Below are 16790 nucleotides of genomic sequence, written 5' to 3' on the forward strand. Positions count from 1 at the left end.
AGTGTGTTTGACTATTTTCAGATAATTAAAAATAAATCATTAGATTTTTGATCATTTTGATCATTTTTAGCTTTTTATCATGTCAGGATTTGTTACTTTTCTGTAATTTGTAGCAGTACAGACAACACATATCTTTGGGTCACGAAGCACAGGAAATAAAGACGTGCAAACATGTGACAGCCATGCGACACTGTGTGACAGTAAATGATCGTTACCAACTATTCTTTCTTTCCATTTTGTTATCAGATGCAAACAAACATCCCATCTCTTCTTGCAACATCCACGTTTGTCTCAAATTCTCATGCAAGATACCATATCAAGGAAAACAAAACATTTATGAAGTTAGAATGACTCGAGTGATTTCATGAAGAGATTACAGAGATTACAGAGATGACAGACGCTGACAGGAAGGAAAAAAACACTAAAGTAAATACACCAGACTGGCCTGGAGATGTGAAGCTAATTTTCAGAGATACAAAGATCAAAGGAAAAATGAAGCATATGAAAGGAGTGTGTCAGGGTGTCCTTGTATCACTTTAATCATGGCTGCAGCATACCACAGAGGCTGACTGTGTGGAGAGTGATTTGTTCCTCTTCTTTAATTAAAGTGTGGAGAAAAGTCATATTAATGAACACTAACTTTCAGTGATTAAATATTGGTCTGAGAATCCTCAACAACACCAGAAAATATATTCTTGACTATCGTTGTTTTCCTTGAAAACACATTCTCTGTTAAATTACAATATAAAGCTCTTAGCCTGAAAGAAAATCCTGCTTTCTGACCCAGTAGGCTTGCTTTGGGTTTTTTACAGAAGCAGATGGTCCGTGTGGGCATCGTAAGTGCTGGTTGTTTAGCATAATGGAGGAAATAAAACATCATATGTTTGTAAGCCAAGGATTGCTGTGCACATCCAAGAGAAGGAGGTTTCTGTAAGTTTTCAGGGGTGTTGAAGAACAACTATCGACACCTCTACAACCCTGGCACCATCCATCCCCTCTAAGAATCAGGTGATGTAGTGACATGAACACATGTGATGCTAGAAGAAGGAAGATAGCATTGATGAATGGTTAAAGAACAAGGAGAAGAAAAGGGAGTCAAACAAAGGGTAAAGGACTGGAGATAACAACCACGATCAAGATGGAAAAAGATAAAAGTGCTTTTATGTTTTGCTAATTTTGAAAGTGCGCCCCAGGGTGGCTGTGGCTACAATGTAGCTTGCCATCACCAGTGTGTGAATGTGTGCGTGAATGGGTGGATGACTGGATATGTAAAGCGCTTTGGGGTCCTTAGGGACTAGTAAAGCGCTATATAAATACAGGCCATTTACCATTTTACCATTCATTACGGGAATGGGGGTGGGGGAGGTGGAGAGCAGAGGGGAAAGCAGACGTAACGCAACTGAACTCATTTTAATAAAACAAACTCAAACGCTGCCTTACCGGATCTCGACTCGTCATCATCCATACTTTACTGATAAAACTGCTTTCAAGATCACGAGGGAGCTATTCAATTTACATTTTCAGAATTGTTTTCATGATTATATTTTGAGTTAACAGTGTTGGGAGGTTTTCTGAAAGAATGTATCTTGAGTCCGTATGTCAGAAAAAAACACAGAACTGCATGCTGTTGTAAAACCTATAATTAGATACATTCTGCAGTTATGTTGGGGGCTCTTGGGCAAATCTTGACATTTATGATGGGGTGTTTGAGAGAGGTTTTCACTGGCAAGTAAAAGCTTGTCCATACAGGTATAAGGCAGGGGTAGAATGAGGAGGAAAGAGGGGGGTATCTGTCAAATCCTTGAAGAAGCAAGTAATACTAACCAGGTGTGACCTAAGGAATGTGAAAGAGAGGTGAGCTAAGTTGATGGACAGGAGACGTGGAAGCTGTCTGTCATTAGACCTCCAGAATTTTCCATGACTTCAGCGATCCATCTCTAAGCAGAAATGCAGCTGGAAGGGAAGCGGGGCCAACCATGTGTCTCAATAATGAGCTGTGAGATACAGGCTGAGGTAGCAGGGAGACACATGGAGGTAACACTTTAGTTTAAGTTTTAGCCATGCACAAGTGAAGGCAGATGGCTCGAAAGATTGGGGACAGTGTGTTCCTAAGATTAAAGAGGTTTTATACTCAGAGTATACATTCAGCATACTAGCACCCAGATGCTCACCACCCTTTCCTGTCATGAATCACACCAACTGGTTGCTTCACCTCTAACATTTCACAAATACCAGGAAACATATGGAAGCTGAACAGAATATAGTTTATATACACGAATTAGAGCTGCAACGAATAGTCAATTAACAGAAAATTAAGGGACAGCTACTTGAAAAAGAGTTTATAGCAATTTGGGGAAACCTTTCTATTTAGTAAAGATGGAGGAGGTAAACATTTGCTGGACTCATTGGTGGCTAAATATGCCCTTATTAACTACTGAAAAAAAACCAGACTTCTTTCAGCTGCTCTCTTTAGGGGTCACCACAGCAGATCATCTTCCTCCATCTCACGCTTTCCCTACCATCCATCCCCTCATGTCACACAAGCCCACTGCATGTCCTCCTTCACTACATCCACAAAATCTCTTCTGTGTTCTCTGTCTTCCTCTTTCTTCCTTCCTGGCCATTACTGTAATTACTTTACATGAATTTCGCATAGTAAACTCTACCTCTCAGTAATACGCATTATAACTGCATGTAAAAGCAATCGATCACAGTTTCTATATTCATCTGATAATTTATTCCATTTTGGATTGTGCTACACCAGAAGCCAGTTGCAGCAAACAAAGAAAAACACTACAGTGTATCAGTGTTACAGCATAATGTGGTCTATGGGCAGACCTGTGGACCAAGCCTGGCTCAGCCTGATATGGCAGCTTGTTTCCATGGTCCAGAGCCAAGCAGCCAATCATTTGGATATTGTCTCATGTTTGTACTGGAGGCTTTAGCTGCCCTTTGTGAGTCAACTGACTGATAATCCACTGCAGGGGCTCTGACCACATAGTCGAGTGGGAATAGATGACGAGAAACAGCAGAAGAAGGCCCTGACACTGGGATGTGGTGTAAAAAGTCAAATGAGCGAAACAAAATTGAAGGACTACCAATGATGATAGCAGTAGCAAGAAAAGATATGAGGACATAAAAGTAGCTGAATGAAGGTGAAACAGGCAAAAAGGCCTGGGTGGCTAATAGGAGAGATAAAAAAAAGAGATAATGTGAAAGCGTAAGATACAGCCGGTGCAATTAAAATCTTAAGTCTATGACTGTACGGTTCTTTCTGCTTCACCTGTACCCACTGCCAGTTTCCTCCTTCCTGCTAAACTAGCTAACTGTGCATTGGGAGAAAGCCAAGAAAGAGTGGAAAACAGGAAGAAGTGGGTAGAAGGGGAGGATTATTCAGTGAAGGACAGTCAGTACTGCTTTGATACTTGGATATAACCAAGGCGGGAGAAGAGAGAGCAGGCTGATAGCAGCAGGAAGACAAGCATGACATTGTTTGGCTGGTAGCATCATAACCATAAGGTCTGGATCTCCTCAAACTGCTCCTAGCATGAAGCACCTCCAAGTGTATATAAGCAGAGAGTTAGCATTAGCTTTGCTTATTCCAGCACCCTGAGCCTTAACTATCTTTCCCCTGTCATGCCGATAGTGGGCCGGGCTTTGGTGCTCTTGTGAACCGTTACACCAACTGCCCCTTTATCTGTGCCAAATAGGCACACATACACACAAACACAAACAGATGGGGCGAGGTGGAGAGTTTGTATGTGGGTGAGGGGCTACAGAAAAGGGTGTATGTGATAGATGGTAGATTTTTGGCTAGCTTTAACCTGCTAACTTCCTTGCCAAGGAGAACAGGCTTTTTCTCTGACAGGCTGGATCATATACCACCAGCTGGTAAACTAGGAGCCACAACCATTGCAGCGTCGTATGATACACTGTAAATCAAAAAAAGACAGAGTCTAATAAAAGAAACTATCACTGATCAAAAAGAGAGAAGTTAAGCTAGCATCCTTAAGAGAGAAAAAAAGATTAAAGAAATTTTTTCCTTATGTTGAAGCAAATGGGGGGAAAGCCAGTAAGAGTTAAGAATGAAAATGAAAGAGAAAAGAAAAAGTGGGATTGTTCAAGCCGTTGAGGACCCTTTCTGCATTCTCGTGTGGGCTTGCCTACAAACTCACCACTGTCCCATCACAAGCTGGTACTGCCATTGACATGGGATTGAACACACACACACACCTATTTATAACTTCTGTTAAGTCCGGATTCTAAGTTATGTTGGGGTTGCAGTAATGTTCACATGCTTCTAACAGCTTTAGCTGCTTCAAGTGACGAGTGCCCACACACAGAGCAACGTCTGGCCCCACACCCAGCGCGAACTCTCCCCTTTGTGACATGTACACACATCTACTAGTTCTGTTAATGTGGTTTGCATTCTAGACATGAACTCCCACATAGTTACAACTATACTTCAGTAAGTACCATACTTCACTGGGCAACCCTGCTGCCTTCCTCTGCTCCCTTTACTCGGCACCTCCTCTCTTCGACATGCCTCCTTTCTTTCCTTGACTCTCTCCCTGTCTTTCTTTCTCTCTCTGCTATGTGTGTAATCTGCCCAGTATTAATACCTGCATTCCAACAGCCTACAGGAATGCCTTAACAATGTAGCACTGTTCAGGTGCAGAGAGTCCTCCTTGTAAAATACATAACACAGTGAAGCTCTGAGGAGTCCCAAAGCTACAGCATGTGTGAACGGTTGAGTGGAATACACTTGTATCTTACCCTGCCTCATAGCTTCTGTCTCTGCTATTACTCTACTACTATCTACTACTACTGCCTAAAAACCTCTCATGTCACATAACCTCTAATCAGGACAATGTATGAAAAAAAGATGATTAAGTACACTTGTTCACATACAGAGGTCTACAAATCCAGGGTGTAGGAGAGATCACATAAAAAGCTGAGATATGCAGCTTCATTTGTATTCACTAGTATAATTATCATTCAAGTGATGATAAATTATGTCATCTTTTATGCACAGATCCAAATTAGAGATGCAATCATAACTTTTTTTTGTCTTTCTTCAATATTGCTATAGTTAAAATAGCAATTAAATGATTACAGCATCAATTCGTAGTTGCACTCCTAGTTTAAATCAATAATTCCAAGCAAAATAAGCCCTTATATGCTTAGCTCTGTGTATGCAGTCTGCTTTTGTTACGTGATTGATCATATTGTGATGAAGTTCAATGTGGGAGCATATTTTAGTTATCATAATATTGATTTCTAGCTGTAAGAAGAAGGGAGCGATGAAAATGAAAAGCACTGACATACCGAATGCTCCATCATCCTCCCATCCTCCCTCTATCCCTCCCTCTGCCTGTCCCTCTTTGTCAGGCCTTATTATTGAACATGTGTCCTCTCTGCCCCTGCCATTAACCAATCCCACCCTCACACACAGCTTTCAATGCACAGGCACACGCATACACACAAAGAGCAGTGCACACGCCTAGACTGCTAATCAACATGAAGAGTTGGCATATCTTTCATCATTCTCCGCGGAGACATATCTCAAAGAGTATGAGTGTGTGAGGATGGTGTGAGTGGGAAATGGGATCAAAGCAGGTCCACCAAACTCCTATCCTAGACCTCTCAGCCTCTCTCAAAGACCAAATACCCAGTCTCATGATTCACAAGTGCTCCATCAAATTACTGCATCAGTGCATAGAACGCTTAGGTCCCAACCGCTTGATAATAATTCAGTAAGAATAATGGTTAAGTAAATGTAGTCTTAATGCTGCACTATGCCTGCTGGGGCAGAATGCGAGATGCTTTTGCGGCAAACTACTAGGAATATAATTACTTTAGTCCTTAATAACAAGAGACTAAATCAATTAGGCACTATGTTAGTCTGCCATTATACCCACAATAACTATCCATCATATCATGATTGTTGTTCCGAAGAATTCACAGACATGCAATTGGGGAGTCATTTAGCCGATGGAGTCATAACCCAATTGAACGCTATTGATTTTGGATGTAATATTCATATGGGCCAGGAACACATTTGGACATTTTTCTGTTAGACTAAATAAAAAATGAAAACATGAAAGTTGACTCCTCTTGTATTACCCAAATATGGAGGCAACCGGGGAACAAACCTACACGGTTCAGTTTCGGCGCTGCCAACAAAGACGGGAATGAATGCTCTCTGCTACTGCACCAAACTGATGCAACTTTACAAATACTGTTACAAAATCAGAAAGTTGCTGCTCAGCGAGTCAAACCCCTTCTGGTTTGAATATTGTCATTAGCTGAAATGTCAGTTATAGAAAAAATGACTCCTTTTCCTCACTGCACCGAAAACCCACGGATTTGAGAGATGCTGCTTCTATTGGCGCATTCTGCTTGAGCTGTGGTGATGTTTCGACAACACATGCTCAGGAGGATAAAGGATGCATGTATTAGGCCCTGATGGGGTTGATAGACAGATAATGGATGAAATATTAAAAAAAGAGGTTACTGGATCAGAAACACTAATGAGTTTGAGAGACGTAGAGAAGTTAAAGTCGAGAGCAGCAAAGAGACTGACAACCAAATTCCAGAGAGAAATGCAACAGAGCAAAAGAGACTTCCACAAGATGGGACTTGCGGAGAACATTAACAGTCAGGACATTGAAACGTTACTCCTCCACTCTTCTCTTTCAAACTCAAGTTCACACAGGCAGAGAGGAGCAAAGAAAACTTAAGTGTTATGGTCGATGCTTCAGCTTCGCTCTAGTAAAGTAAAGCCTCCATAAAACAAAGGCCAACTATGTCCTCAGGTGAATTCTTTAACTCAAAGCCTCTGAAACTGACACTGGAGCTGTTCAGTGACTATATTATGGACTTGCTCTCAGGTAACATGCTCTCACACATAAAGGCATGAAGTCATAGAAAACATCCAATTCAAAGAACCAAACACCCACAAAGGTGTTTGCTAGAGGTGTAACACAAACACCGCCTCTGAGCCTAACCCACAGATGCCTCCACAAGCCCCCTCCCCCTCCTCCGCATTCTGCTTTACCTCTTCCTTCCCATTGCAAAGGATTAATGTTCACTACTCCAGTCTCCCAGGTCCCCATGGCCTAGTTAAAGCAATAAGATCTCATTGTCAAACAGTGACCAATCATACTGGAGAGGTTAACCACTGGTGTTTAACCATTAACTAGATTAAACTCAAGGGGCACAAGAATGTTCTGACAGATGCAACAGGGTGATAGGGCATGAAATGTGGCTTAAAAGACAGATTACTCATTGAGGTTTGGGAAAACCACCGGAGAAGTTTGAGTAAATAGAAAAAACTCAGTTACCTACTGAACTTCAAGTCACCCTCATCTCCTTCTTATCATTATGTGATACAGATAAAAGAAGTAAAAATCCCTCGAGGCTCCACTATAGTGCAGCCCCACCCTCGAAACAATTCCTGGGAGAGGGGTCCATTCAGGTCTCTGTCCACATTTAGAAAACTATACTTTAGTGGCACATGAAGTGTGTAAAATTTCACCCTCATTTTTCAGTAGCCTTTATTAAAATGTTTGATAAATACACAATGAACCACAGACCAACCAAGTTTAGTTCCGAGTGCATTCACAGCACCAGTTCTACAATTTTACTCTCGCCTTTCGCCATACCAGACAAAGCCAGTGGTATGGAAAGACACAAGGTGGTAATGGACCCCAAGTGTTAGTGTGTGAAGGAAGGGGGGTGACAGGGCTTTTTTGGAGGGGTTGCATTCAACAACTGCTGCTGAGGCAACTGTTGATGTCTGAAAAGCAACAGCTTGCGGGGCTCCCTGAGGACCTTCTGCCAGCCAACAGTCAGATGGAGGCTTTAAGGTTGGAGGGGCACAGGGGTTAGGATTTCTTCTCCACTGCCAAGAAAATGATCTTCTTGGCCACAGATGCAGGCTTTCTCCGTGACATTCCCCGTTCCTAATTGGCATTCGTCAATCCAGACACACTCAGCCTGACTGATCTTACTCCCGCTATCTCTGCCTTTATCACTTTTGTCAGTTTTATCTGTCTCTTGGCTGCTATTTGATTGCCGAAAACTACTGCACAGGACAGGATTTGCGAATCCATGTTGTGTGGCAGAAACAAATGACTGTAGCTCGTTTTTGTTTTATGGCACAGATTAAAACACTGGATATATAAAAGAGCTCAAGCCATTGCTCCTATTTTGTACCTTCCTCCCCCAAACACAGTGAGACATAACGGTTTTTATCTGCATGTTGCTCCGGCACTCTCGTGCTAAATGGACTGGTAGCACTTAACCTCGTCTCTTGAAAAAGCTTTGTGTGAATTTTCAATTTTGCTGCAACCCTGAATTGCAACCGCCAGCCCCAATTTGCCACCACATATACACATTTTGAGGCAAGGACGCACAATTAAGGAAGTGCTTCTTTTCAAGGTTGTATTTGAAATTACCCACTGCTGTCAACTTCCTCCCCTGGGGTAAGAAGAACAAGACTACACAGTGGCAAGACAATAGTGAGCTGTAATCATCTCTCATCCCATCCCTTGATCTGTCTCCATCCTACCCTTCCTCTCCGCTTCCTTCCTTCGTTCTTTACACATCCACTAATGGCAAGCCTTAAAACAAACAGGCCAAACCATATGATTACATTGGTTACTGCTTAATATTTGTGGCATTATTATAAAGTAGTAGCTTTAATATTTTTCTACTAAAACAAATCGAAATAAATATTCAAATGCAAACTGTGACAGAGACAGACATGATTACTGAAATGAGTGCACTGGAAAGTGCAAAACAAGGACGTGTCTAGTGGCCAAAAATCTGTCATATAACAGCTCTAGAGATGGGTGTAAAAGCAACCAAAAGCCTCACCAACAAAATAAAGAAAAAAGAAACATTAAATCTTTATAAGTCATAATGCAGGGACTTAGATATATAAAGATCAAGATATAAAGACCAACCAGACCAAGACAGCATGTAAAGCAGACAGAGGAATACAAAGATGAGACAAGTAATAAGAAACATGATTATAGAGTGAGAGAGATGGGAACATAGACAAAGCAAATCTGGAGAAACAGACCTTTTGTTTGTTTGTTTGCGTGTGTGTGTGTGTGTGTGTGTGTGTGTGTGTGTGTGTGTGTGTGTGTGTGTGTGTGTGTGTGTGTGTGTGTGTGTAATCACAGTTTTGCCTTGCCATTCTGACACTCTTGTTATATATGAGAGTGACAAAAAACTTTTCCATTACATTTGCGAGCCACATCCTTCTCTCGTTCTTACTGACTGATTTTTCCAAGATTAACCACACAGTCTACCATCTGTAGATTCCCAGTAGACTATCAGGGCTGAGTGCCAGCTCACGAGCTAACATTAGCGCCCTATCGAACTGCTGCAAAGGGCTTTAACGTTTTACTCACTGCGAATTATAAACACTAGCGGGCATGCTAAAATTCCCTTCTCTAAACCCAGTGATTACTAAATGGACTTCCAACCACAAGTCAAACCTGAATGTGCCCTTTACTTTTACTGAATAATGTTCAATTTGTGGCCAGAGGTTGTTCGACTGAGTCAAATCCATTTAAAGCACAAGAATGCAACCTGGGAGTGAAGAGTCTCCAGCTTTTCACCTATAAAACTGTCTCGAGATGGTGAGGTGAAAAGCGCATTTTAACTGTTTGTTTATATGTGGATTACTGCCTGTGAATTGTGGTCAGAGGGGGCTTTAAAGTGAGAAAGGAAGTCCTCCATAGAATTTGAGGTGAAGACAAACAAACACACACATCGCAGGGCAAGCTATGACGCGTCCACAGGTATGCCTCTCATTCCATCAGTGATTTATTTCGTTACTGTTGCACAGACACATATATTCCCAAACATCATAATTACAGCCTTCCAACTCCAAACCCACCACCCCTAGAGGCTTAAATAACACTGAGATACGTATGTTGCTTCTTCCCAGTATTGAACATCAGACTCCAGTGCAGTGCACATTAACTAGGTATCTATGTTTTTGGGTTCTTTCAGTGCAAACATATCCATTGTAGGATTCACAAATTTAAGAATGGATACAAGCGTGTGGTTCCTCAAAATTCTAACCAAGTGACCCAGGACAGCCGTGAAAAAGGTCTTCTAGATTCTACCTCCTTGCGGCTAAATGGCTCTTTTTCTGACCTAATACCATAATAATTACACATCACTGCAGGGGGTGCACTTTTGAAGCTGGTCTGGCAGGGGGCACAGAAATTAAACGTGAGGAAATGACTGTGGGAATTAGGGTGGTGTTAGACAAAGAGGCTGACCGTACATGTTAAGGGATAACACCTTGAACTCAGCTGATGCTTGTCACAATGATTCTCTTCACTTGTTCGTAACCATCTTGACTATCTTTAGTAGTTTTTACCATAATCCCACAGTACTTTTCATTAGGATAAAAAAAAACCCTTTACAGTCACTTTAATGTGTGTGTTTTACAACACAAACAACACAAAAACACTGACAACAGAACTTTAAGAAACTTTTTCTCCAAAAAAGGAAGCACAGCATGAGAAAGGATGAAAAGAGTATGGGCACCACGACCACATGTTCCTTTAAATTACCACTGGCTGATCATAGCTATGGTGTTAACACAACTTATGCAAATACCCACTAACAAATTTTGATAAACTTATTTTTGACATATACAAAACAACTAAGAAGCCACTGTTGACTATAAATATACTGTATTACAGGGCACTTTTTGAGGCGTGAAGGGTCCAATTGGAAATAAAATATCCATTAAAGTAAGTGAACTTAAGAAAACACAAGGTAAAAAGCTTAATGTTTGGTTAAAAATGACAGATTCTGATTTTTTTTTTTTAATTCATGAAAACTGCATTTGTTTCTATTAGGGATGCCAGAGAAAGACATTGCAGGAAGCATAGTGTGAGAAAGTCAACCACCATCTTTCTAACACCAACACCACAGGCTCTTTCTAACACCACAGGTTGGTCACAGATAAAAAGTTGAGACAAACATTTACAGTAAATTCCCACAAAAAATACTCTTATCATTTTTGTCATACACACAACCACAAAGAACGCACTGTTGACTTAAACTCTGCTTTTCTTTACTCTGCATCACAGAGTGTGTCTTCTAGAGGTATTGGGGGGTGTGGGAGGCTATAACCTGTAAGTATACTTAAAACAGCCTTAAACTTCAGCAACTTTACTGTTTATATTTTACAAAAGCAATAACACAAAACACTAACTTCACCAATTAAATTTTTTCTAATTGCTTTTTTTTGTCTCAGCTGTAAATATTGTGTTGCTAATTTCCAACAGACTTACAAATTTTTTCAATGCTGATTCCTACAGGAGGAATGTGTGAGTGAACGGGTCAGTGGGTCAGTATGACTCAGGGCGTCAGCATGCTGAGCACCTAAGGGTGATCCAGGCTGCCATAGTACACATACACATGTGTCACTTAAATAATTACTGGCATGCCCATACATACGGCCTTTTTCCTTTTGAGTAAACTAAGAGCATGTGCATCCAACACATCCAATGCAGAGGTGCCCGTTGGCTCCAGTACACATAGATGGTAAGACCTAAAATAAATAAATAAATAAATCCTAAGCCTCTATAAACTGTATCCGTCTTTAGCACTCAGACTGTGATAGAAAAAAAGTAGAAATAAATATCATTACCAAAAGAATAATTTTACTGTCCTTTTACATTTTAACCTCAGAAATAATTATGATATCTTTTAATAGTCCAACTTTTCCAGCGACTGTAATCCTCTCTGACCTTCTTCGTTGCACACTTTGAAGTTCTGTAACTCCTCACTTCCTTCACTGTTCCTGTCAAAATGTTTACAGTCAGTAGAGGGTGCTGTCATGGTATCTGTGGCTATCATGAGTGGTTGTACCATTTGTAGATAACTTTTTTTCCCATGCCCGAACAGTCTCAAACAAACTATAAAATATGACTACCGGGTGGTTTATATTTGTGCATCTGTTCTATTTAGCTCAGGTCCATGTTCACCACTGACACAGTTGGAGCTTGCACTGCTTGCATGTAGAAAATGGAAATGCAAGTGGAAGTGAAATGCCCTGACTGGCATTAAAGTTTAACTTCTCCTATGTGCACAATCTCTACTTAAGAGACAGCAGACTTGAGAATGTAGGTCTGTATGAAACAATCCCAAGATAACAAGATGGTATTATTAGACAAAGCCAAGCCAAAAGAAAGACAAAGAAAAAGAGAACTTCGACAAACTTTACCTCCAAGGAAAAAAGGAAAGGAAAGATTTATCCTCAGACTTAAGCAGACCTTCCAGCAGCAACTCTAGGGCGTGGCACAGAGGGAACGGGGAAGGCGGGTAGGGGGGAGCACAGCACCTGGAGCCAAGCCTTTAAATCAATGCGGCACAGCTGCCTGATGCGTGATGCACTACTTACTTCATTAATTACAGGGCACTTTTTTTGTAGGTACCTGTTTAAAGCTCAATAAAGGGCAAACAGACAGCAAAGCACAACTGTTGTGATGTGATGCAGGAAACAGAGTGTAAGAAAAGACAAAAAGATAACCATCATCCTTCAGGTCATCTTAAGTGCTGAACCCACAATGTCTATTATTGCCATAGACAACCAAAAAGCTACCACTCTTGACTACACCTCTACCTTTCTCATGCATGTGGAAAATGCCAAAAAAAAATCATGATGTAGTCGATGTTTTAAGGAAATTAAGCAATGAAATATTACAGTGATATTATGAGGAGAGATCGCCTCAGCCACACTTAGAACAGCTATAAACCTGATGCAGCTCCACATCATCTCTCTGAAATATGGGCTTTGATCACAATCCTAAACTTTTCTCTGACAAAGAACATGCAAGGCTAAAATCAAGTTGCATTTAAACTGGCTTAGTTTCCCTGGCAGCACCTAGGGGTGCTTAGGGTAAGGCTCACTGCCAACACAGGAGACAGAAAATCCCGCAGATCAGACATCAAAGCGCTGGAAACTGCACCGCAGCAGCCAGACGTGAATGAGACAGAATAAGAGAGGAGCAACATGGTCTTCACAATAAAAGCTTATGACTTTCACTCCAGGGTAAGAGATTCACTGAAGTGATCAGAGGATTTAAAGCTTTTTGTAGATTCTCTTCCAGCTACAGGCTACTTTATCTGAACTTGGACATCTTTTTTTCTTGTTGGGGGGCGTTTTGTTTGTTTGTTTGTGTGTTGTTGTTGCTGTTGTCGGGTTTCGGGGTTTTTTTGGGGGGGGGGGGGGGGGGGGGTAGCACATCAAACTAACGTACCGCAGTCAAAAAGTGCATTTAGCTGCAGAAATGCAACTCCCGCACATCCACACAAAGCCAAAGGTGCAACACGCAACATCCCGTTAGTGAACAACTCATCGAGACTGCGCGACCTGTGTCTGGTGCAAAGCTGAACCGGGAATAAATCCGGTTTCCACTAGATTCGGTTTGTCCTGCTTCACTCATTTGTAAATACGTCGGTTACGGTTTCTCAGGAAAAAACAATAAATTACAGACACGGCAAACTTAATGAAATAGCTCAGAACTTAATAAGCCGCTGCGGCACGCAGCCGACAGACAGGTTTGTGGCTTAAGCGGCGGACATCTCAAAGTCGGACTCCCCTACTAAAAAAAAGAAAGTATACATTTTCAGCCCGAAGGCATAGAAATCCTGTCAGCACGCTGTCATCAGCATGGGAAAGTTAATCAGGAGTGAGTCCGTTTAAAATATAACGGAAAGTACTAAAGACACTTACCTTGAAATACCCAGAGGAGCAAGGTGCACAAGAGCAGCGTGCGTCCGTATGTTATCCCGTCCATGGCCGCGTTTCCAACTTTTTCGGGAAAATGTATTTACGGTGTCTTTTAAGGGTGAACAGAGTGGAAATGTTGCACAGCAGCAAGTCGTTTCTTCTTTAAACGCTCCAAAGCTTTCTGAACCTCTCTCACTCTCTGTCGCTCGCTCACTCTGGAAAATGAGTCCAGCGCACTCTTCGTGTCTCTCTCTCTCACACACACACACGGAAATTTGATGCTGGTGGCAGTCTACTTGGCTGATATATTTGCACAAAAGGTGACCCCCTCTCCGCTCAAAACAACCCCCTCCTTCCTCTCTCTCTCTCTCTCTCTCTCTCTCTCTCTCCCTCTCTCTCTCTCTCTCTCTCTCCCTTGAAATGAAAAGACTTGCCTGACTAATCGTGGGCCTATATGTCCATGGGGGCCCGCAGGATCTCTTAAAGGGAAGTTAAAAGTGATTTTATCATGAGCCTCACTGACTCTCAGCTCAAAAAGAGTACCCCTTACGTAAAAATCTAACTAAGCTTATAAGGAACACGCTATGAAATGCATAAGGTTGAATCACAGTCATAATTAATAGTTTGGTTTGTCTAGGAACCTTTGAATTCAATCTAGATATGGGCCAAAGCTCAAAGTATGTGTTTGACCAGGACACTGAGAAGGTAATGACTTAGCTAAATAAATAAATAAATGGCCTTAATAAAATAGGCTTTAGAACAACCCATGCCCATCCATAATATTCTTCTTAAATTTCCTGCCCTGCTTAGACCCTTAACGTGGAACATCCCCAACTTGCATATATTGCAAATAATGTTTTTCATTTTCAAAGCAACTGGAGGCCATTTCTTGGAGCAAGATAAGCTGTCTGTCATTGACAGACATACCATTCATTCTTAGACATGAAATCTCTTCAGAATCTCTTTGGGTTTTTAAAGGGTGTGCCACAGCCTATTTTGGTATTTACTGCTCACATAAACAATTATCATGAGGATCTAAGTGGCTTATCCACAGTATAGTCATACAAGTCTTTGTGCTGGGAGTGGATCTTGCCTGACCGATGAAACCGATTGATGTCAAATCCCATAAGCTTGGAACTGAAAAACAAAAACCACCATGGGTTTACGATCTGAAGACAACATAAACATCTACCCAGCTGCAGTTTCTTTCTAGCGGGGGACTTGATGACCATGAGCAGCTCTAAACAATCGACACTCCCTGCAGGTAATAATAGCCCCCTTGTGGAGCAGTTGCACTCAAAGACACGCATTCCAAACATAGTTGGCTCAAAAGTGCTCGTTAATATTTTTTCAGTCCTGTTCAAAGAGGAAAGGCGATAGGATCCTTGCAAACTTGCTCTACTTTAACATAGACTTATTTATAGATCTACACTAGCCATGGATGTGATTTGTTGATGGGGTTGGCTGGATCCCAAACAGCTCTCTCTACACTTGACAGGGTTCCTGGGAAGTAGCTAAGACTAAGGCAGCTTGTGCACACTTAGACACTTTGATTCTTCTAAACTCTCTTTTCTTCACTGTGTTTCTGGCTATGAAGGAGGGAGGGAAGAAATTCTTCCCATCAGCTATCTAACATCAATACAGCCACTCGTCCCTGATATCGACCCAGCCATAATCATCTCTCCATGCTGTAGAGATTTACTAACAAGACGTCTGTCATATGGTGGAAGAAGTAATCAGTCTTGCACCAACTTAAATACGACTTATCATCCTGCATAGCTGTGGATTATGTTGACTTATCCAAGAATAGGGCATTTTTACAAAAGGCTTTTAGTCATAGATACAGTAGCTGTATTGACTCATTACCTAATGGAGCTGCAGCTGAAGGGAGAAGTGATTTGGATGAAAGAGGACAAAGTATGAGACTGAAGTGGATTATACAAGTCCGTGCAATTGAGGAATGAAGGAAACAAAGTAATAAGCAGGTGGCAACGAGAGAGGTAAGTACTGTAGAGGTGAGGAATATGCAGGAAGAAAATAGTGGAAGTGGATGTACCCAGTCCATTAATACATAAAGTGATTAGTGTGGTTACTATTTGCTGAAGCCAGCAGAATGGTCGATTTGTTCCAGGTGACACAAAAGTGAAACATATTAAAAATGAAACCAGTTTTTGTTAAAACCGCGTAAGATGAGTGGTTCAATGAAATGAATGTACTTGTGCTTGTTTAAACAATTACTATTTCATCCACTGTAAGCCAACTAATTACAGAATTGTATATTCAAATGTTACTCAAGAATTACAGCTGTCATAATTAGTATAAATATAAACATGTGTTCAAAAGCCAAGCCCCGTGAAAATATAAATGATCGTGCTGGTGCTGGTCTCAGCATAGCATTGAAATGACCCAATATAACACCAACAGCCCACACTTTTTGAGAAGGCCATTGCTTCATTTGCAGCCTTTAATCAAGACGATTTCTGCTTGCCTCTAAATATTGCCATTATGCTGATTTGTGTCTTAATAGCTGACTTAAAAAAATTAAATGCACTCCATTAACCCATTTATTGCAGCTCCCTGGGACCTATTTCATAACTAGCGCAGAGCAAGAAAGGTAACCCATATGCCTGCTGTCTTCCAGCTTCATACAAGATCCTTGGTATGTTTCCAATCTAGGTGGGATTAAACATCCACAGAATCCCTCCAAAAGGACATCCATTAATAAATTAATAATGCCACAATGCAACTCGGTCCATCTAAAGAGTCTTACTCCAAGCACTGGATGTCCAGGCACCTTGCTCTGCAAAGGAAACGTATGCTAGCTGCATGAGTCAGCTAACTGTTTTGGTCACTATCCAAAGTTCATACACTTAGACTAGGACTGGAATGCAGTTTGGCCAATAATTTAAAAGCACTGTTTTCAGACTCAAGTGTCTCTTTAACATCACATCCTGGGTAGATTTTATCTCTCCTGATTCCATCACTAACAAATATCAGAGAGTGCTGAATAGGA

General features: G+C 41.3%; 1 protein-coding gene across 3 annotated transcripts in view; it reads right to left on the reverse strand.

The window, feature by feature from the left end:
• The window catches only part of bcam (basal cell adhesion molecule (Lutheran blood group)), a 48061-nt gene extending 33962 nt beyond the window's left edge, over positions 1–14099 (reverse strand). For 2 of the 3 annotated variants that reach the window (XM_085471831.1, XM_085471830.1), the window contains exon 1: positions 13781–14098. In XM_085471831.1, the coding sequence (XP_085327957.1) occupies positions 13781–13844 (64 nt within the window). In that variant the 5' untranslated portion in view covers positions 13845–14098. Of the gene's footprint in view, positions 1–13780 lie in introns of all 3 variants that reach the window. The other variant, XM_085471829.1, reaches the window with a different exon arrangement.
• Between the last annotated feature and the right edge of the window lie 2691 nt (positions 14100–16790).

Source organism: Copadichromis virginalis, linkage group LG11 (assembly GCF_057382275.1).
Source record: "Copadichromis virginalis isolate Kocher_CV1m ecotype Utaka linkage group LG11, C_Virginalis_male_GT1.1, whole genome shotgun sequence".
Classification (NCBI taxonomy): domain Eukaryota; kingdom Metazoa; phylum Chordata; class Actinopteri; order Cichliformes; family Cichlidae; genus Copadichromis; species Copadichromis virginalis.